This window comes from Balaenoptera acutorostrata, chromosome 20 (assembly GCF_949987535.1).
Source record: "Balaenoptera acutorostrata chromosome 20, mBalAcu1.1, whole genome shotgun sequence".
In the NCBI taxonomy this organism is placed as follows: Eukaryota; Metazoa; Chordata; class Mammalia; order Artiodactyla; family Balaenopteridae; genus Balaenoptera; species Balaenoptera acutorostrata.
Window position 1 is genome coordinate 1,683,804 of NC_080083.1, and position 20,884 is coordinate 1,704,687.

General features: G+C 60.9%; 2 protein-coding genes across 9 annotated transcripts in view; one reads left to right on the forward strand and one right to left on the reverse strand.

Annotated features, from left to right (window-relative positions):
- The window catches only part of EPN2 (epsin 2), an 83,010-nt gene extending 80,326 nt beyond the window's left edge, over positions 1 to 2,684 (forward strand). For all 5 annotated transcript variants that reach the window (XM_057535276.1, XM_057535274.1, XM_057535273.1 and 2 more), the window contains exon 9: positions 17 to 2,684. In XM_057535276.1, coding sequence (XP_057391259.1) covers positions 17 to 315 — 299 coding nt within the window. In that variant the 3' untranslated portion in view covers positions 316 to 2,684. The remainder of the gene's footprint in view (positions 1 to 16) is intronic.
- A 985-nt stretch (positions 2,685 to 3,669) lies between these two features.
- Positions 3,670 to 14,084, reverse strand: B9D1 (B9 domain containing 1). Of its 4 annotated transcripts, none has more exons than XM_007174132.2 (7): positions 13,936 to 14,084; positions 12,410 to 12,478; positions 10,885 to 10,996; positions 6,868 to 6,964; positions 5,986 to 6,048; positions 4,121 to 4,188; positions 3,670 to 3,908 (listed from the first exon to the last, which is right to left on the reverse strand). In XM_007174132.2, the coding sequence occupies exons 1-7, from the start codon at positions 13,996 to 13,998 to the stop codon at positions 3,766 to 3,768; spliced, it is 615 nt and encodes a 204-aa protein (XP_007174194.2). In that variant the 5' UTR covers positions 13,999 to 14,084; the 3' UTR covers positions 3,670 to 3,765. The 4 variants fall into 4 exon arrangements, 3 of the variants coding, with proteins under 3 accessions (XP_007174194.2, XP_057391261.1, XP_057391262.1); XM_057535278.1 differs by having other exon boundaries at positions 10,885 to 11,092; XM_057535279.1 differs by lacking the exon at positions 4,121 to 4,188 and having other exon boundaries at positions 10,885 to 11,092.
- Positions 14,085 to 20,884: the final 6,800 nt, after the last annotated feature.

Consider the following 20,884-nt stretch of genomic DNA (forward strand, 5'->3'; position numbering starts at 1 on the left):
CCCGCTCTCTCCCCAGGTGCCGCCGCGGCCTCAGCCCCGGTCAACCCCTTCCAGGTGAACCAGCCGCAGCCGCTGACGCTGAACCAGCTGCGGGGGAGTCCGGTGCTGGGGAGCAGCGCGTCCTTCGGGCCCGGCCCGGCTGTGGAGCCCGTGGCTGTGGCCTCCATGACGTCCGCAGCCTCCCACCCAGCTCTGGGGGCTGGCGGCTCCTCCCTGCCGCCGCTGGGCCCCGCCGCGATGAACATGGTGGGCAGCCTGGGCGTCCCCCCGTCGGCGGCTCAGGCCACCGGCACAACCAACCCGTTCCTCCTCTAGTGCCCGCGCCGGGACCCGCCGCAGAGCATGCGTGCCGAGGACGCCGGGCAGGGGCTCTCGCCTGTGGGATGGGGTCTGAGAGCGGGGTGGGTGTGCAGAGGGTGTCTTTGCGGTCCTGGCCCTCAGCCTGAGGGTCGAGAGGTGGCGGGCTTACTGAGGTGTCATCACGCGGCACGTGGGTCCCCGAGCCTGTGTCGGGAGGGAGGGCCCCTGACCCAGCCTGGCCGCCGCCCCCCCCCACCTCCTCGCAGTGCGGGCCCAGCCTCCGTGGAGGTCCGCCGGCCCTCGGGGCCCTTGGATGGGGAGGCGGCAGTGCTCAGTGCTGGCCCAGCCTCAGCCCCGGGCCTCTGGGAGCCCCCCTGCCCGGGACCTGGCGCCCACCCCCAGCCCTGGCGACCCCCCAGGCGTGGATGGGATGGAGTGCTGGCTCCCTCAGACACTGACCTTTGGGGGACACGGTTGTGCATATTTTACTTTTCTTTGACTCGTGTGTGAGTTCAAAGTAAACGCCACCACCGTGGAACAACTCTTGAATTAAATCCACTAGAGCAAGCTTTAAACTAACCTGAGCATAACCCCGCCACGTGCTCCATGCTTGTACACGTTTGCACAGATTTTGTTTAGTACAGTTTCATATTTGAGTTTGCAGAATTATCGAATAGTCTTTTTTGGCTAATATTTTTATAACGTCGTTCTTATTTAACTGTCTAGTTTTGATAGAATTTACCAGGTCTGGCTGAATTAAGATACTGGCAGTGTCATGTTAGTGGTGTAAATCCTCTTATTTATGGTTTTAACTCTGTAAGAAAATTTAACTAGGAAGAGACAAAAAAATGCCTTATGGAAAAACTAAAGCAAATTCTTTATAGGAAAACATATGGGAATTTGATTATGCATAAAAGATGATGTTTATTTAAAAGAAAAAAAAAAGAAACTACAACAGTAACAAAAAATCGTAGCCTCCAGTTGCCTTTTCTTTTAACTCCTTTTTTTGGTGGATTACCAAACTGATTGACTTTCAGCCTTTTTGGCTAGATCCTGAGAGGCTATTTTTCTTACTGATGAACCAACGTGAAGAAAGTTAAAGACAAAAATCTAACATATGAATGTGACTCACCAGGTTTTATCAGCTAACTCCTTTTTGTGACTGAAGGCATGCACAGTTAACAAGACTTCGTTTACAGTGGGAACGTGGGATGGAGGAGACTTCTGGAACCCTGTGTCTGTGACCCTCTCTGTCTTACTCCACACTCAGGGTAGAGGTGGGGACAGTGGCGGGGGGGGGGCGCATGTCGGGGGCAGCCCAGGCCGACAGGGTGAGTGAGGGCCCTGGGCTGGCCCTGACCTACGCACCTGCCCTCCAGACACCCGTTGCAACATAGAAGTAATCATCTCTTACTTGGCAGAGGAAGAAAAATCATTCTAACCCAGAAGAGATTTTTAGCGAACGTGCACTAATCTTACCTCCCTCTCCCCTGCTTTCCTTGCCCCACCCACCACTATAAAAAAGTATTAGGTAAGTCACAAATTAAAGACCAGAAGAGACTTGCTTCTCCCCAGGGAAGGGCCATTTCCCCCGAGTCCTGTGTCTGTCTGGTCAGCCGGCCTGGCGGGCACCTCAGTCTCACTCTACGTGGCGGATATCTCACCTCTAGCACCAAGGGCAGCTGACAGCTGGGGGTCTCTCCTGGGGGGATAGGGCCCCTCCACCCCTCTCTGGTTCCGGGAGCTCTGAGCCTTAGCGCTGGGCACGGGAGGCTGACTCAGAACTGCCTGCTCAGGCCACTCCTGTTGCCACGTAGAAGAGCTCACCCGTGCTCCTCCCTGGGGTTACCTCCGGCCCAGACCTCCTGCCCAGCCCCTGAGACCTGGGGCTGGACCACGGGCTCCAGAGTCACCCACGAAGGCCGGTCCGGCCTCTCCCAGCAGCCTGGAGGAGGGTGGGGCAGGGCGGGGCTCGGGGCAAGGTGCTCCCCCGGGGAGGTAGGGGCCGACCCCCTCACGGGGCACAGGACCACGCTACTGGGGTCAGTGATTTCTCGTGAGTGAGGAGCCCCTGCCGATGGGACTTTAAGGCCCCGATGTTACAGCCAGTGGGCCACCCAGGCCCAGGCAGACTCCCGCGCCAGCTCCCGGCTCAGGCCCACCCCCAGGCGCCTCATCCGTGTTGCCCATTGCACTGATCATGAAGCCACTGGTGCTGCCACGCGTGTGGGACACGTGCCATCAAGCTCCCTCCTGCCGGGCACTGTGGTAGGGGTGTTGCCCAGCCGTTTTCTCAGTCCCAGGGGTGGGTGGCCGGTTTGGAACTTGTGTTGACTGTTGATACTTATTTACTGTATAAATATAATTTATCATTTGTATCACGATGCGGTTTCTGGCTGTGTCCTTCCCCCGCCCCCACCCTTACCAATCCCGAGGCATCGGGAGAGGCGCGCTTCCTGCCTGGAGTCCAGCTTGGCCTGCGGCTCACAAGGCCACCGACCTGGCCTCGGTGCCTGTGTGAGCCTGAGCGTCGGGGAAGGAGGGGGCTGGGGGCTGCCGGGGGCACAGGCCAAGATCATTACAAGGGAGAGGGAGGGGGCTGAGGAAGAGGCCACGTCTCGGGGAGGGCTGTCCGTGCGGTGGGTGACGTGCCGGGGCCGCGGGACGGAAAGACAGGCGGTGGGGTCTGACGGCCGGGGCGTCGAGGGAGCTGGGGCGGAGCTGGGGCGGGGACGCGGGAGATGCTCCTGCAGAGCAGAGGGGCCAGAGCGGGAGGGAAGGTTCCACGTAAAGAGGGTCAGGATACGGGGGGTTGGCGGACGGTTCCACAACGCGCGGTGAGCTGGGGGCCCTGAGTTTATGGGGGAACTGGGACAAAGGCAGGTCCCCGTGACAGCCGGGCAGTGGGTGGCGGCTAAGGTGGGCTCTTCAGGCTGCGGGGCTCCCCTCACATCCTGCTGAGGGGAGGACGCTGAGCGAGCCCTGCGTTCTGGCCAGAGGGCTCCCCGAAGCTGCCGGTGGGGGTCAGGCGGCCCAGCGGGGCCGAGGGCAGGCGGGGCTCTCCCGCCGTGACGCTGCCCACCTCGGGGAGGCTTGCAGCCCGTCGTCTGGGCTGCCGCGGGCCTCTCCATTCAAGGGAGGTTCTGCCCGGCTCGCCTGTTTGGTGAACACGCTGGTTTTAGGGCCGAGCGTGTCGGGGTGTGAGGGCCGCCAGCCGTGAGCCGGGGTCAGGCTGAGGCGAAGCTCAGCTGCTGGATCTTGTCCTGGTGCAGCTTCCACCCCGGCCAGTGCCACCAAGGCCCGCGCCGGCCCCGGGGCCCTGCTCCCAGGGGAGTTGCTGCGGGGGAGAGGAGCTGCCCCAGCCTGGGCTCTGTGAAAAGGGGACACTTTATTACACAAACACCCGCCACCCCCGAGGCAGGTCAGGCAGGTGGGTCGCTGGGCCGTCCCAGGGGGCAGATGCCTTCACCGGGGGAGGCCCTGGGGCGTGCTGGGCCCCGAGACCCCCTGTGTGTCCGGAGGCCCGGTGTCATAGCCCAGCTTCCTCATGTCCTTGGTCACCACGTTGAAGAGGAGAGTGACGAAGCCCTGGGAGCGGACGCGGGTCACTGAGGACAGAAGGGCAGCGTTAGCTGGGCCCGCGCCCCTCACCGGGAGAAAGGGCTGCGGTGGGGACAAGGGGACGGATGGACGTGGCCACCCCTCCAGGCTGGGCCCTGCCCCCTCATCTGTGTGCTGGCGGGTCCCTGGCATCCAGCCATCTGACTGCGGGGGGCCCACCTGGTCCCACCTGCCCCGGGGATAGGGGGTCAAGCTTTACCTTCCCGGCCTTCCCCCTGAGCCACCACCTTGGGGTCTGTGTACTCGGGCCGCCGTCCCATGAACCAGCTGGGAAGACAGGAGACCCGGCTGAGCAAGGGCCCGCCTGGGGTCCCGCGGGAACAAGGCGTGGGCTGTCCCCTCCAGCCCTTCCCCACACCACCCTCCTCCTAGGCCGGACACCAGGCTTTCCCATCGAGTCCTCCACAGCTGGGATTCACTGAAGATGAAAGCGGAGGGAGATCTGGGGCTGGGAAGGGTGCACAGCCTGAACCCAGACAGAAATCCCAGAAAGGTGACAGCAGCTGAGGTGGGGAAGGGGGGGCCCTGGGACAGTGTGATCCTCCCATCCTCCTGGGGAAGGAGGGCCCCATCCCAGAGCCCAACAACCAGCCTTGGGGTGGGAAGAGGGGCCAGATCTGGGCTCTCCACTGTCCTCTTAACAGAGCAGGACCCAGGATGTCACTTCCTTTTCTGAGCGCTGGTGTTCTCACCTTAATGGGGACGTGATAATGGCCCCGACCCCATGGGGCTCCAGGCCATAAAGCATTAACCTCTTGACGTCTGAGCTTCCCACCCAGGCAGAGGGTTCTCCGCACCTCAGAGCAGGCCACGGACACGCAGTGAGCCAGCGAGGGGCTCGGGGGGCGGGGAGGGGGGGCGGGGAGGGCAGGGGGGCGGGAGGGGGGCAGCGGGGGGAGCCTCGCCACCTCCCTGCACCTCGGTTTCCCCATCGGAGGAGCAGGGCTACGCGGCACCTGCCCCCAGGCTGCGCTGAGGACCAGCCAGGGAAGCAGCCCCCAAGGGCCGGCTCCACCCCGCCAGCCTGGACGCTGCCGCAGGGGCCCCGCAGGCGCCTTGAGGCGGAGATGTGCCCGAGTCGCTCGTGCAGCGGTGTCTCAGGGAACCCTTCTGCCGTGTGAAGAGCGGATTGGAGGCTCTGCGTGATGGCCCCAAAGAGACTAGGTCCCACTGTGAGGAAGTTAATTGCTGTGGTTTTAAGCCACCAAGTCCGTGGTAACTGGTTGCGGCGGCCAGAGGAAGTGGCCGCAGGGGAGCGGGCAGCCAGCAGGCCGAGGAAGGACCCCGGAGGCGGAGGCCCAGCAGAGGGGACGAGAGGAGAGGCTGCTGGAACACGGACCCCTCTCCTGGGATGACTGTCCATCCAGCTGCCTTCCCCCATCTCCGTAACCCAAGCACACACGGCCCGGCCCAGGCGAGAGCCCCTCCGAAGGGCGGGAGACGGCTTTCCCAGCAAGGACCCCCTTCCCCAGGGAGACCTCACACGGGGGCCCGCAGGCCTCCCCCTGTGGGCCGTGGAGCAGCGTGGACCCCGGGGTGGTGGTGTCACCTCCAGCCGACGCTGGCCCTTCCCATCACGGTGGCTTCTGGAGGGCTCCCAAGGGCAGCAGGCAGGCGCCTCAGAGCCCAGGAAGTGTCCTCCCCCGAGCAGGGTGCCGGCCAGGGGGCCCAGGCGGTGCTACACGTTCCCCTCGGCCTGGCCCACCAGCGGGGAGCTGAGCTGACCCAACCCGAGTCGGTCAGCCAGGCCCAGCCAGCCCTCCAGCTCCTACTCGGATGAGGGAAGGGGCCAGAAGCCTTGGGCTTGGTCTCCCGGCAGGCCCGTGTCCGGGCCCCGCCGGCTGCCCCACCAAGGTCACCACCTCCTCGAGACCGTGTTGCTCCCTGCGCCCCGAGCCCCACCGGCCCTGCCCTCCGCTCTAGTCCCTGCTCAGCTGTCACCTCCTGGCAGAGGGCCCTCGTGTGAAGGCGTCCAGCACGACATGGCAGCGGGGGACGTGACAGCCCTCCACCCGACCACTGAGGCCAGGAGTGGCTGGGGGGATGGATGTGCAAGAGACTCACCTGGTAAACTTTTGCAGTTTAGACACAGATTCTGGGACAAACATGGGGATGGTCTTTTTGTGCCTGAAACAAATGTTTTCACAGACAGCTGTGCTGAGTCACAGAAAAGCGGCGGAGACTTCCGAGCCTCCAGCGAGGGGTGGCAAGCAGGAGCGCCCAGAGGTCAGGCAGTGCCAAGTCAGAGCCGGAGCCCCGCCCCCAGGGCTGAGTCCCCTGAGAGCCTTGTTTCCTTTGAAGGGTCGGGAGGATGCCGAGGGCTACAAACACCAACCCTGCCTCAGCTGTGCCCCTCACAGGGCCCTTGTCCTTCTCCAAATACCCGAACGCGCTGGCATCCTCCAGGAAGCCCCTGACAGTCCCCTGGACCGCACCCGGCTGTGGCGGCCCGTCCCCCCTCCGCCCTCCCCTCGTGCCGTGCACTTCCCGTCTCAACACCCCTCAGAGGTTCGCCCGCTGGGCCTCCTCCCTCCACCTGCTCTGACGGAGTCCTCGCCACTTAGGGTCGGCTGACCCTGGCCACGCACCCCGTGCCTGGAACACCGTGTCTATACCCTGTCACCGTGCTTGACGAGAGCTGCGTCTCTCCATCTGTGCCCACTACTCGGGGGGCTGCCGAGGGCAGGGTCCCGTGGTCACACATGTCTGACACATCTGTGTCCTCAGGCCAGCAGTGAGGGAATGAGTGTCTGAACTCCGACCCCAGCTGCCCGGGAACTCTGGCTGGACCCGCCCCTCTCGATGCCCCAGGACACCCCCTCCCAGGTGTGGGCCACGCCCCCGCCCCGGGGACCCCGCACATGCCCCGGGGAGAGTCTCGCGGAGGGTGCCCGGGTCCCGAGCCAGCGTGGCCCGGCGAGGGACCAGGTCGGAGGGAAGACCTACCGTCCGGGTGAGAAGGGCACGTGCACCGCCCCGTAGCCTCGGACCACGTCGTTCCCGAACACGTCCGGCCCATATACGCTAAGCACGATCTGCGGCCCTTGTGAAGGACAAGGCAGGGGTCAGCCCGCAGGCAAGCCCAGGGGAGGTGCAGGGTGGAGAGCAGGGCAGCGGCCCGGGAGCCCCCAGGTGTGGGCCTGCAGGGAGGTGGGGGAGCGAGCCTGCTGGCTGGGCCCCGTGCTGCCCGATCCTGCCACTGGACAGGCCCAGGGAGCGCACAGGGACCCGGCCGGGACGGGGGGTGTCTGCGTGTGGCTCAGGGAGGCCCCGCACCCCCTTCCTCTCCAGTGCTGCCAGTTCCCACTGCCCCCTCTTGGCAGCTCCACTGGGATACATCCTCGGGAGGCGGGGAGGCCCAGAGCCGGCCTGCCCTGCTCGGACCCGCGGCCACAGGACAGGCCTCGGTTTCCTCGTCCTCCAGGCGCCCGGGCTCGGGCCTGACGCAGAGGAAGCACTCCCCGGTGCTGGGGGACGTCTGTTCCCTCCCCGTCACCGTCTCAAAGGTCATCACTCCTCTTCCATAAGGTTTCACTGCCAAAGAATGCACCCCACACGTGGTCCTTTGGTTCTGCCCATGTTGTGAACTTTGTATGAGTGGAATCATATGGTACATAGATTCCTGCATCCAGCTTCGTGGATTCAGTCTTTATGAGACGCATCCAAACGGAGTCACGTCTCCAGGGCAGGAGAACTCGGTCCTGTCTGGAGCCCATGGACGCCTGGGCTGTGTCTCCTTCTTGGGACGGCGCGACATCTCGTCACACGCGCTCCCGTGTCTGCCCAGGGCCGCGCATTCTCTCGAGCTGCTTCCCTGGGGGCACCGCACCCACACGCCCACCTCACTCCCGTCCGGTGGAGCTCGGCACCGCACCAGAGCCTGGTGTCCTCAAGCTTCCTAACTGGGCTGTTCTGGTCCTGAATCATGGCCACTCACTTTAGCTTTAATTTGCATTTTCCTAATTGTAATTGTTCTTCCTAAAATAAAGTTGAGACCTCGTCCTGTTTCCTGGTCACTCGGACGTCCTCTTTTGTGCGGTGCCTTGCTCAAGCCTCTTGCCCAGTTTTCAACGGGATGGTCTTTTCCTCACTGATTTGTAGTGTGTGTGTGGATTCCATGGCTTGGTTTTTCACCCTTAATGATGTCTTTGGATGAATAGAAGCCCTAAATTTAACAGTGGAACCCGCGGATCTGCTCCTGTGAGGAGTCCTCACCCTGATGCCGCGGTTCCCGCCTCCGTGGAATCTTCCTGAAGCTGTATCACCGTGCTGTCCACATTTCCGTGCGTGTATCCATCCGGGATGGCCTTTGTGTGCCTGATACAAAGCAGGGACCAGGCTGCACTCTTCTTCCTGCTTGTATCCAGCTGCCCCAGGACTGCTTCTCAAGAATCCCTTCCCCTCCTGCTCTGCCCCTTTGTCATGAATCAACTGCACACGTTCAGTTCTGCCCTGGGCTCCCTACAGATCTGTCTGTCCTGGTGTCAAAACTGCTCTTGTGATTGTGCCTTATAATAACAGCTTGATATCTGGTAGAACAGGTTATATTTGGTATTACTGTAAAGAATTTATTTTTAAAATATCGATTTCTACTTTTTATACAGAATAGAAAACACATTCTATTTATTTTTATACAGAAAGCAACTGATTTTTTTAATAAATTTATTTACTTATTTATTTATTTTTGGCTGCACTGGGTCTTCGTTGTTGCACGCGGGCTTCTCTTGTTGCGGAGCATGGGCTCTAGGTGTGCGGGCTTCAGTAGTTGCAGCAGGCGGGCTCAGTCGCTGTGTTCACAGGCTCTAGAGCACAGGCTCAGTAGTTATGGTGCTCGGGCTTAGCTGCTCTGCAGCATGTGGGATCTTCTCGGACCGGGGATTGAATCTGTGTCCCCCGCATTGGCAGGTGAATTCTTTTTTTTTTTTTTTTTTTTTTTTTTTTTAAAGATTTTTTTTTTTTTTATTGATTAATTGATTGATTGATTGATTGATTGCTATGTTGGGTCTTCGTTTCTGTGCCAGGGCTTTCTCTAGTTGTGGCAAGTGGGGGCCACTCTTCATCACGGTGCGCGGGCCTCTCACCATCGCGGCCCCTCTTGTTGCGGAGCGCAGGCTCCAGACACGCAGGCTCAGCAATTGTGGCTCACGGGCCCAGCCGCTCTGCGGCATGTGGGATCTTCCCAGACCAGGGCTCGAACCCGTGTCCCCCGCATTAGCAGGCAGACTCCCAACCACTGCGCCACCAGGGAAGCCCCTGGCAGGTGAATTCTTAACCACTGTGCCACCAGGGAAGCCCGCAACTGATTTTTGTATACTGATCTTATATTCGGCAGTCATGCCCCCTTATTAATAATTTACTGTAGGTTATTTTGGAAATGCTACATAATCATGTCACCTGTGAATAATGACAGGTGACATGATTCTAATTCTTATACCTTTGAATTGTACAATGTTGGTGGTCATAACAAGCATCCTGAGAGAGAAATCTTTCAACATCTCACTAAAATAAGTGATGTCTGCTCTAAGTTTTTGTGGATAGCCTTTATCAGATTAAGGAAGTTTTCCTCTACTCCTGGTTTGCTACAGGTTTGTCATGAACGCATGTTGAATTTTATCACGTCTTCTTCATCGATGGGTATGATGGCGACTTTCTTTTTAACGTAGTGAGTCTCGCTGGTTGATTTTAGATGTTGCACGAACTTCTTATTTCTGGATTAAACCTCCTTGCTCACGATAGATCACCCTTCTGGTGTCCTGTTAGGCGCAGTTTGTGGATGTTTGGCACCACGTCCAGGGCGGGGATGAGGGCAGCCGGCCGCAGGCCAGGGCGGGCTGTTCTCTCAGAGCTCTGAGGTGGCAGGATCTTCCTGGCTCCTGGGTCCCCAGCCCAGAGCGGCCGACAAAAGTCTCGATCAGCATCTCGATCACCTCTGCTGGAATCAGCAAATACTCCCAGGGGAGCTGTGGCTGGGGGTGTCTCTGGAGCTCTGCTTTTTTCCTGGGTCTTGGCCTGCTAAAGTGCCACTACTTTGCTACCTGTCTGATGCCTTCAAGTAGTTTTTCTGGTTTTGCTTTTTAATATTTTATTCACCTTTCCTAGCTGTCCTCAGCAGGAGGAGATCAGTCCTTTACCTAGTGCCCTGTTCCAGGAAGCCTGTGGAAGTTTCTCACGGACGATGACAGCAGGACTGCAGTCCCCGCCCAGGGGGACAGCCAGGAAGCCTCTGCTCCAGACCCGCTGCGCCCGGTGAGCCTGAGCCCCCGCCACACGCAGCGTAAGGCCTGGACCGTGAAATCAGACGGACCTGAAATCAAATCCATGCTCAGCTACTCAGTGTAAAGCTGAAGGCAAATGATGTCACTTTTTTGAGTCTCAGTTTCCTAGAAGTGGAGAAGACTCTACCTACCAGATAGGGTTACAAAGCCTGGCCAAGCCCACCTAGGGAGAGTATTCACGGCCCCTGTGGGGCGAACCCCAGGCTTTGCACACAGTTGGCGCTTATTAAGTGAGAGTGACTGATAACTGCCAGGTAAGGTAGAAAGCAAACACTGCAAACACTGCAGGAGAGGAGGGCTTTGGGAAGGCCAGAGGTAGGATGAGGGCCAGGTACCCCGGGCGGAGAGAAGGGCAGGGACTTGGAGGAGGAGCAGGGCGCTCGGGTCTGGCAGAAGCACAGCTGTGATGGACAGGGGAGAGCTGTCAGGGCAGGCCTCCTGGCCAGACTGCTGAGCCAGGCTCTGGCCTACGCAGGCAGGCGCTACCCAAGGCTTCAGGCCGGGCCTCACCGGCTCCGTCAGAACCTCAGAAAGGTCAAGTGCACATAGATGAGCAGGAAGGGGGCGGGGAGGAGGGGGAAGCAGCCAGGTGGCTGAGAGCACGTGACAAGGCTGGTCGAGGGCCCAGGGGACGGGCAGGGAAGGTCCGTGTGTGGACACGGGGGCAGGACGAGGCCCGCGGACTCACAGCCGTAGGGGTTGGTGCTCTTAAAGGTGACGTCGATGGGGAAGTTCCACACCAGCGCGCGCCGCGCATCCTGGCTCTTGGATGTGATCTGTGAGATGCCCTCCTCCAGCCCCTGCGAGGACGACAGTGACAGCCAGTGTCCCAGTTCCGGGCTACCACGCCCCTCCCCTCTCTGGGCAGCAGCTGGGAGAGCTGTTTCCTTCACCATCTGCTGCCAAACGAAGGGACCTGAGACGTAATGGAGGGGCTCCCAGGTCTCTGAGGGTTTTCATCCATGAGGGCCTGAAACCTCGAGGCCCCAGCCCTCCCCCGGTGCCCGAGCTCCACCTGCGCCTCGGCCTCACTGAGGGGACGGTGTCGTCCTCTCCCCTGTCACCATCGGCACGCGTGTGCGTGTCACTTTCTTGGTCACAAAGCAACGCTCCTTGGCCCTATGCCCCCCCCACCCTTTGTTCCCAGCCAAGTTTCTTAAAAGACATGTCGACACTCACCAGCTCCAATTCCTTCTCACTTTGCATCCCTGAACCCACCCCAATCTGACCTCTGGCCCCCACTCTACCAAAGTGTTCCTGTCAAGTCACCAGTGGCTCGGCTGGCTGTGATGTGGTCCCTTCTCTGTCCCCATTTCACTGGCCCCCGCCTCCCAGGTCAAACATGCCAGGCACACCCCCCGCCTCAGGGCCTTTGCACGCTCCGCACCTTCTGCCTGCCTAGTTCTTTCCACAGCCTTCCACGCGGCTTGTCCCCTCGCCTCCTTCAGCTCTGTGCTCAGCTACCGTCTCCATGAGGGCTTTTCTGGCCTCTCATCCCTCCTCTTCTTGCCTCTGCTTTCCCCCAGCGTGTCACCAGCCAACAGCCTGGAGTGTTTACTACCCCGTGTCTGTCTCCCCCTCAAGAATGTGCACCCAGCAAGACCAGGGCTTGACTGGCTTTGTTCACCACTGCGTCCCCATCACCAGGAGACTCGGCAGTTATCGCTTAGCGGGCGCCTGGAGGACAGCACTATGGTCTCAGCTGCACAGAGGAGGGGCCAGGCTCAGAGCGGCTGTGAGGGTCGCCCCAGCGCCCCGCAGGCGGTAACGTGGTGCGGGCTGAAGGGACGTCATCGTCCCTCTCCTGGAGACAGACCATTCCTCGGGGAGTCTTGGAAGGAGGGTTCCAGAGTCTCCCCACAGGCCGAGGAGACCGGCAGAGCAGTGAAGGGGCCAGCCCAGGGTGTCTGCAGCTCGGCCGCCTCCAGGCCGGCTCTCTGGGGTCTGCCCACCCGCGCTGCCCAAACATCCCTACTTGCTGCCACGTGCCAGCTCCCAGGACAGGGCGCGAGCGAGCACGGCCTCGGGGGAGGGTCAGGGAGCACCGCGGCGCTGCATTCTCTGCCCCGGCTTCATCGGGAACAAACTCGCATGCGGGTCCCCCCTGAACTCAGTGTCCACCTCTCAACTGGTTCTGAACTGGGAGGGGAAAGGGTGTGATGGAGCCTTCAGAGACCCCCCCCCAGCTGGCCCCCCCAAAGGGCCCAGCTTACCGCCGTGGGGGCCCAGTCCTGGCCGTACACGAAACAGTACTTGCAGTAGAGATCGTCATACTCAGGAAACTGTGGAAATAAGCACACACAGCTTCTGCTCACAGGGACTCAGGCTGAGGCTGACTGCTGGCCAGGCAGGTGCGGCCACCAGTAACTCCGCACATGAGGCACCTGGTGAGGGGGGGCGGGGGCTAAGAGACAGCAGGGGGTGTGGACATGGAGTTCAGCGGAGGGTCTGGGGCCCAAGATGTGGGCGAGTCCAGGACCGCTACTGCCCCCGGGCCTTTGCTCAGGCTCTGCCTCCTGTATGACATACCCTTCCCATTCCTTCACCTGGAGCTTTCCTGCTCACCCTTCAAAACTGATCCTTCAGGGAGCCTGCCCTAACTTCCGGGCCGTCTTGGGGCCACTTCCTAGCTCCCGCAGCCCCTGGTGCTTCCCTCCATCACAGCACTGACTGTTTATTTCTCTCAACCCCATTAGACTGCGAGCAAGGGACAGGTGTGCGAGCTTTCTGTGTCCCCAGCACCCGGCACAGGGGCAGGCACAGGAGCAGCTCTAAGGAAATGGTGCTGAAGTGAAAGGTCTGAGAAGGCAGGGTGCTATTAGGACACAGAGCAGCATACGCTTGGCCTGCGAGAGGAGGGGCCCCAAGCAGAGGGGGAGGAAGAGTGGGGATGAGGTGGCTGCTGAGAGCACAGACACATGTGACCCAGCCCAGCTGAGGGCCCTGATGGGATAGAGCAGAGGAGGGGACGCGGGTCTTGGGCACTAGGTCAAGGGGGAGGTGGACAGAGTGGGAGACTGGGGCAGCGTCCCTGATGAAACAGGAAGGCGGGAGATGCCCACTAAGAGTCAGGCCCCGGCAGAGCTTTACCTAAACCATCGCAGTTAGTCCTCACAATATACTCATAATATTTTAAAAACAGCCTGGAAGGGCAAGTCTAGCAAAGCTCTGACATCAGACCAGGTTTCAAATTCCAGTTCTGCCACTGCTTTTGGGCAAGTTTTCCCATCTGTAAAATGAGGGTGCCAGTAATACCTACTTCACAGGTGGTTGTGAGGACTGACTGAGCAGGGCTGGGCATGGAGTCTGGCATATACTATGCCTTATACACAGAAATAACAAACGGTTCTTTGGACGAGCTGGGGACTGGAGGGTAGCGTCCCCTTCCGTCCAACAGACCCCGCCCCCGGCCGGGGCAGCCGCCACCATCGCTGCATCAGATCAAGCAGATCACCTCCCTTCCAACCCGCGCCCGACGGCCTGAGAGTCGCGGGCGCGGGGCCTCGCTGCGCGCGGACCCGCGCGGGTCGCGTGGGGTGGAGGCCCCTGCCCGTGACTCCACGCGGGCTCGGCCGACTGTGGCCTCGGCCTCGCTCCACCCCCCAGGCCTGTTTCCACACCGCACATGGGGCGGAGGGTTCGCGCGACCTCGCGCCAAGCCTCTCAGACGCTGGCTCCCTCCCGCGAGGCTCGGCCCTGGGGGGACGGGTGCGGCCCCGCGGGGTCCACGGCCGCTCACCTGGGCGCTCTCCACCTGCCCGTTGACCATGAGCAGGAAGACACTGGGACCCGCAGCCGCCATAGCAGGGCTGCGCGGTTGCTAGGAGGAGCCGGGTTGCCCTGGAGACGGACGGCGTGGCGCGCGAGACAAGTTTCTGGGAAGCGGGATCTTCGGGAAAGGGAGCGCATGCGTGCGGCAGCGCGCAGGCGTAGGCGGGGCGGCGCGGCGGGAGGCGGGGCTTCGCGGGGACTGTCGGCGCGAAATCTGCGGCTAGAGTGTGTCTGGTGGTGCGGGATCGTGTCTGGTGGTGCGGGATCCAGCACACCCCTGGATCCGGTTACCCCGCGGGAAGTGTGTGTCCACTCAGACCCGGCCCCGCCAGGCCCGTGGGAGGTCCTGAGCCGGAGGCGACGACCACCGCGCATGGGGCTCAAGAGCGAGGCCCCCGACAGTCGGGGTCCGGCCCCGGTTCCGAGAGTCCGCGTGGGACCAGCAGCTGCCTGCGTGGGGTCAACGGATGCTCCCTCGGGCCTTCTGAGACCCTCGCCTCCCAAAAGTTTATGAGACAAACCTGGGAGGGACCTGGAGAATCCTTAAACCCGCGCCGGCGCTCCTCCGCGTGAGGCGGGAAACAGGCTGCGGAGGGGCCGCCCCCGGCCGCCCGAGCACCCCCAGTCGCGGAGGGGCGAGCCCGAGCGCGGCCCCGCCAGGACACTGGCCTCAGGACGTCACTGCCTGGCCGCCGGAGCGGGTCGTCCGCCTGCTCTTAGCTCTCAGCACGGTTCGCATTTGCACATTTATTACTGTCACAGCTCCGGCCAATGCTCGCCTCTCCCGACCCCCAGACGCCATGAGCACAGGGGCCGCTCTCACCCCGTGTCCCCGTTGCCTGGCACAAGTGAGCACTGGTGGCAGCCTGTGGAGTGGAGGAATAATTGAGTATGTCTCCGGTGCACAAAAGAGGAAGCAGATTCAGAGGCGAGGTGACTGGGATATAGTCACAGCAGCTAGTAAGGAGCTGAGCCGGGATTCAAACCCAGGACTCCGCGGGCTTGCGACCCTCACTGCTTCCTTGCCTGGTCCTGGCCCAGCGCCAAGGGTGCCTCTTGGCCGGGGTGTCAAAGGTGGCGTTGGAGACCTTATCCCGGATCCAGAAAATGAAGGGATGGACAGGTGTGAAGACTTCAGGGCTGCTGAGCACCCAGCAGGGTCCGCAGGTCACCACACCCTGCAGCAGCCAGCTGCCAGCCTGGGAGCAGACTAGGGTGGTCCCACGGGACACCTGTGCGGGAGAGGGAAGGAGGGGTCACAGCCAGCCTGGGCCCACCGACCGTCCCCCCACCCCCCTCAGGTGAGCAAAGATACTTGACAGCGGAGGGGGCTTGGGCAGCCAGTGTTCACACCTCTGGCAAGAGAGGCTGAAGGCTCGGGAGGCCGGCTCAGGTGGGAGTTGGCCTCCCCCAGGCCTTGGCCATATCCCTTCCCCCACCCCTCACACCCTCCCACTTACAATGCGTCTTCAACAGGTGATACCACTCTCGCCCAGCTCTTTCCTCTTTGTGGCTCAGTATTACACAAAAGACAGTTTTCAACAAAATGCTTTCTATTATCAAATAACCAGGGGCCCCCTGTAACCGCAAACCTGGCCATGTCCAAGGCTGCCCCACGTCCGCACAGAACCTAAAGGGGGAGTCTCCCCAGGGGGCGGGGTCTCTGGGATGGCCATCGGGGTGCAGATCAGTGGTCCCCCGGGAGTGTGGGAGGCAACCAGGCTTAGCGGCCTTAGGAGGGACTGTGGGGACGGGTGGGGCACCTCTCGGGGCCTGTGCAGGGCCAGGCTGGAACCCGCACCGCCAGGTGGGGTGGGCTGGCGTGGGTCTGGCCCGCTGGGCGCCCTTGGGCAGGCTGGCCTTTGGGTCAGGACAGTCCGACTGGAGGCGGAAGGCGTCTCGGCAGGTGCTGGCGTGCAGCGGCCTCAGCGGGGCGCTGCGCAGCTCTGGGGACGGGATGTAGGGGTCTGCGAGGGGGGGTGGGAGGGGGCCCTCAGCAGGTTGGCACCAGTCCGGCCGCAAAACTTCCCTCCCTCCTGGGCGTCCAGTCCTCCCCGTCCTCTCTTAGTGGACCCCCAGGTCCCCCTCAGTGCAGCTCCGTCATCCGTTGGACTCTCACAGTCTCCTCAGGGCCACGCCCACTGAAACTGGGGACACACTGCGGCCCAAGGGAGGGGGCGAGGAGAGTGCCCAGGGCTGCCCTCTAGGCTGGGTGGGTCTGGAAGCTGACCCGGGCGTAGCAGGCGCCAGTGCCACCCTCTGCCCCGAGGCCCGTGTCCACGTGGCAGCCAGCGGCAGGCCAGAGCTGGGCTGTGCTCGGGGCTCAGGGGCTCTGGGGATTTCCGCCTCTGCAGGGCCCCAGCTCCATCCCAGCTGTCTGCCCGGCCCACCCTCAACCATCTCAGGCTCAAACCCCTGCGCCCAACAGGGCTGCCACTGGAAAAAACGCCAGGACCGGGTAGCCAGAGGGACGGGCTGAACAGCACTGCTGAGAGATGGTGGGCTTGCCAGCCGGGCCAGAACCAGGCCCCCAGACCTGGAGGCCCTGGGCCCTCCTGGGGCCAGCAGCATCTCCTCCACGCTGGACTTGCTCTCACAAGTGTCCAGCGCCAGTCAGTCTGGGCCCAGGGTCACGCTGAAGTGGGACTGGGGCAGCTGTGGAAAGCGGGGGGTGAGGAGGCTGGGCGCCCCCTCCTGGGGCCCCTCTCCATCACCCTCCCTGGCCACTGCACCCACCCGCCAGAGCAGTTGGCACCTGTGAGTGCCCACTCTTGGGAGATGAGGGCCCCCTCGCAGAGGTACCGGCTGTCCAGAAAGATGCCGGCCTGCCGAGGCCACCTGGCTGGGCCCTCCCTGTTGTGGCGTTTGCCGGCCTGCGCCCTGCACGCTGGGAATGAGGCGTCACAGCTGAGCTCTGGGTCCCAGAGCGCTGACGTCTGCTCTCTGTGCCCCACGGATCGTGATCTCCTCTCCCCATCCCTTGATCCCTTGATCAGTCTGCCCCGGGGGAGGTTTCCTCCCTTGCCCTGCCCAGAAACTCACTATAGGTGTGTGCCCAGCTCTGTTTGCATTTCTCTTAGGACAGCGTTAGCTGGCTACTGACCAAGGCAGCTGGACTCCTAGCACCCTGCTCTGGTAGCTTGGTTCCACCCTCGCGCGGGCCCCCCTGCCACCTGTCACCATCTCTGTCCTGCACAGCTTCCCGTTACTTGAACCCAAGTCTGGACTCTCGGCCCTCGAGGGGTGGGTGTACCCTCTGCAACAGCTCCCGCCCTGCCCGCAGCTCCCTGTCAGCCCAGGACATTTAACCTCTGCAGCAGCCCCTCCCCACCACCGCCCTGAGGCCCACGTCGGGGCAAAGGGGAGCTGGCCTGGGGAAGAGGAAGCGCGGGGCAGGGCCTGCCCCAGGGTGCGCTGCTGACAGCCCTTGGCCCCTGTGGCCCCGGGGAACCCCTAGCCCCGCCCTGCCCCCGTCTCAGGTGAGAAGCAGAGGCCAGCGGCGCCGCCGGCACCCACGGTCATCCTCCCCCTCCCCCACCGAACACCCCACGAAGCTCTGCGGCACCCACGTCATAGCGACTCCGGGAGAGCAGCGCCGCTCCTCCTCCAGAGGGGAGGCCGGGCTTCCCAGGATCGCGGGGAGTAGCGGCAGGGCTGCGATCTGAACCGGGGGGGGGGGTCCCTTCCTCTCACAGCCCTCGTAGGTCTTCCTTCCCAGCCCATCTCACAGTTCTCAGTGGAGGGCGCCTGTCAGCTCCGTGCAGAAGGGGGCACAGGCCAGGCCCACAGCTGAATGTCACTGGGGACAAAGTCCAGGTCCTCTGTGGGCTGTCGGGTCCCTCTGGCCCCCCCGCCGCTGCCTGCCTCCCGCACCCCTCAGCCTTGCGGTACTGGATGCCCGCACACATACACCACCTTCTTTATTTATTTATTTTTCTATAAATTTATTTATTTGTGGATGCGTTGGGTCTTTGTTGCTGTGCGCGGACTTTCTCTAGTTGCAGCGAGCGGGGGCTACTCTTGGTTGCTGTGCACAGGCTTCTCATTGCGGTGGCTTCTCTTGTTGCGGAGCACAGGCTCTAGGCGCGTGGGCTTCAGTAGTTGCGGCACCTGGGCTCAGTAGTTGTGGCTCGCGGGCTCTAGAGCGCAGGCTCAGTAGTTGTGGCTCGCAGGCTCTAGAGCGCAGGCTCAGTAGTTGTGGTGCACGGGCTTAGTTGCTTCGCGGCCTGTGGGATCTTCCCGGACCAGGGCTCGAACCCGTGTCCTCTGCATTAGCAGGCGGATTCTTAACCACTGCGCCGCAAGGGAAGTCCCCAGCTTCTTTAAAGTTACGAGTGCCTCCTTTGTATTGAGGTAGAATTCACAGAACTTCAAACCAATCCCTTTTAAGGGCATAATTCAGTGTATCACGGTGTCTTTGCACGTGCTGTTCCTTCCACCCTTTCCGCCTGACCCTCCTGTTGAGCTTCGAGCTCCAGAGGACCATCCTGTCCTCCAGAGAAGCCCTCGCTGGGCAGGGGCATTCTCCACCATGGAGGGGCTGTGGCCTGACTGGGTCTCCTGGACCACACTCAACTCCCCGAGCGCCCACTCAGTAAGCGCTTGTCGAATGACTGTGTGAGTGAGTGAACAAGTGAGCAGAGGACTTTGGGGGGTGTTGGCGCTGGGACCTTGTGGGCCAGGGCTGAGCCCTCAGGTTCCAGCCAGAGGGAGGCTCTAGAGTCGGGCAGGAGGGGACCCCAGCTTCTAGCAGCACAACAGAATCACCCAGTCTGGGTCGGGGCAGCTGCCCAAGGCAGGGTGCCTCTGTCTCCAGCCTGTCCCCGACTTGCAGTGTGGTCCCAGGCAGGTCATTGCCTCTCTCTGGGCCCCAGTGTCTCACTAGGAAGATGAGGGCACAGCCTGAACTGTCCTTTTCCCACTGAGTCACTTGAAGGGCTGGGGGAATCCCTGGCCTCTCCAAATCAGCCCCAGGAGCCGGCTTGCTCCCTTTACCCTGAAGTTCAAGGGGGAAGTGCCAGGGGCAGCTTATTCCAAGGGTTAACCAGCAGGGGGAGCTGGGTTCCAATCTAAGCTCTGCCCCTCGCTAGCTGTGTGACCTTGGGCTGGTGGCTCAACTTCTCTGGGTCTCAGCTTACAGGAAACTGGGGATCATAAGACCTCGACCTCACAGGGCTCAGCAACTGGGAGCAATGGTCTCCATGGTGAAGGCAGTAATGTGGTCAGAGTCCAGCTTGCTTGGAGACAGGCAAGTTGAATCGTTGGCCAAATTCTGGAAAGTACTGTAGGTCTTTAAAAACCGTTCATTTTCAATCCATTGGATATAAACTCAATGTCAGCCAAAGCCAGGCAGATTAGTGAAGCTTGCCAGGAGTTTACATGTTGGGCACGTGGCATGACAGGCTGCGTGTGATGGAAAAGCCAATTAGGGCTTAAATACATAAGGCTCGTTTGTCTCAAACATCAAGACAGCCCAGAACTGACGCTGGCTTGGCCGCACCACCAGGGACCCGGGTTCTCCCCATCTTCCCGCCCCACCTGCTTAGCATGTGGATTTTGTCCTCACAACAAGACCGCTGATTCAGCTCCAGGTACAGGGCTATGTTCTAGGCGGAGCAGGGCGAGAAGCCGTGCATCCCCAGCAAGACTTGGCGTCGGACGGGACCTCCTACACGCCCCAGTAGCGAGAACTGGGTCTCAGGGCCTCTTCTAGCCGCAAGGGAGTCTGGGAACTTGAGCTCAGGTAAGGTAGGAAGGGGAGACGCAGTTAGAATAGGCACTGAGCTGCCCGTTCTTCACTCCCACGAAGAGCCATGCCTGCTTCTGTCGATCTCAACAAGCGCATCTCCACGTCTAGCTTTTGTTTCCCTCCTGCGCTGAAAGAGCTCAGGCATGGAGATAATCCAGGGGATAATGAGGCGTGCTTAGTCCCAGGCAGTTGATGAGGGTGAGGTGGCATTCACCATACTGAATAACTCACATGGCACAGGCCTCCACCAATCTGATCAGATGCCCAGTTGATCAAAACATATGCCCAGCCCTGCTCACAGATGCCTGCTGATGGGCCGGAAGCCACACCCACCAGCAGGTGCCAACCCTTGTTGTAGGCGTTGGGGTCCACAGCTGGGAAATCTCTGTTTTCTTGAGATCTCCTAATTTTGTCATGTTGGGTGAATTTTTAGATGACGTCATGTAGGGCAAAGAAAGCCCATTTGTGGCGTTGGTATCTGATCCCTCATCTTTGGGTCTCGCGGGGGCAGAGGCGCGGCCTGACGGGCTCGAGGGACGGGGGTGGCATGTGCCGGCCACTCTCTGTGGTCCTGGACAGATGGTGCTTTCCTCTGGGACATCACTCCTTCCCAGGCGCCCAGGAGAGAGACAGGTGGTTGAGGGAAGGGAGAAGGGGGTCCAGGGGATGGTAAAAGAGGCTCCCTAGGAAGAGTAACAGCTGAGAGCTAGGAGCATTTAGAATGATATCATTTTTAAATGGATTGAAGTCCCCAAGGGTGGGAAAGGGACAATGGAAGGATGATTTTTTTAAAAAGTGTCCCAGATGAGACAGAGCCACGTAAGTGTCTCCACGTGGCGCTCGAGAAGTGGAGATGGCATTGTTAAAGTCACTTCCTCAGTTTCTACTTGATGAAAATGGGTGATTTTTTAAAATGCTGTTGCTGAGTGAGTTATGCTTTTACATCATGTGTAGCTGATTGTAAGGACTTGTGATAGTTCTGGGATGTTTCTAATAACTACAAAATTTCTTCCCCTCTGAGAAATAGTGGGGTGGATGGGGGTTCCTGAATTTTAGGGGCTGTAGGTTGCGAAGTGCTTTCCCATCCATTCAGCCACTATGGTCCCCACCGTAGCTCAGGAGGTGGAAGTTAAATGCTCCCTCACAGGGGACAAAACCACGAGGCTCA

Coding starts and splice junctions, on each gene's coding strand:
- B9D1 (XM_057535278.1), bottom strand. CDS start 13,998: ATGGCGGCTGCGGGTCCCAGTGTCTTCCTGCTCATGGTCAACGGGCAG. Junction 6,049..6,867: donor GTGCCCTTCTCACCCGGACG/GTAGGTCTTCCC, acceptor CATTTGTTTCAG/GCACAAAAAGACCATCCCCA. Junction 3,909..4,120: donor TCAGGGGGAAGGCCGGGAAG/GTAAAGCTTGAC, acceptor TTCTGTCCTCAG/TGACCCGCGTCCGCTCCCAG.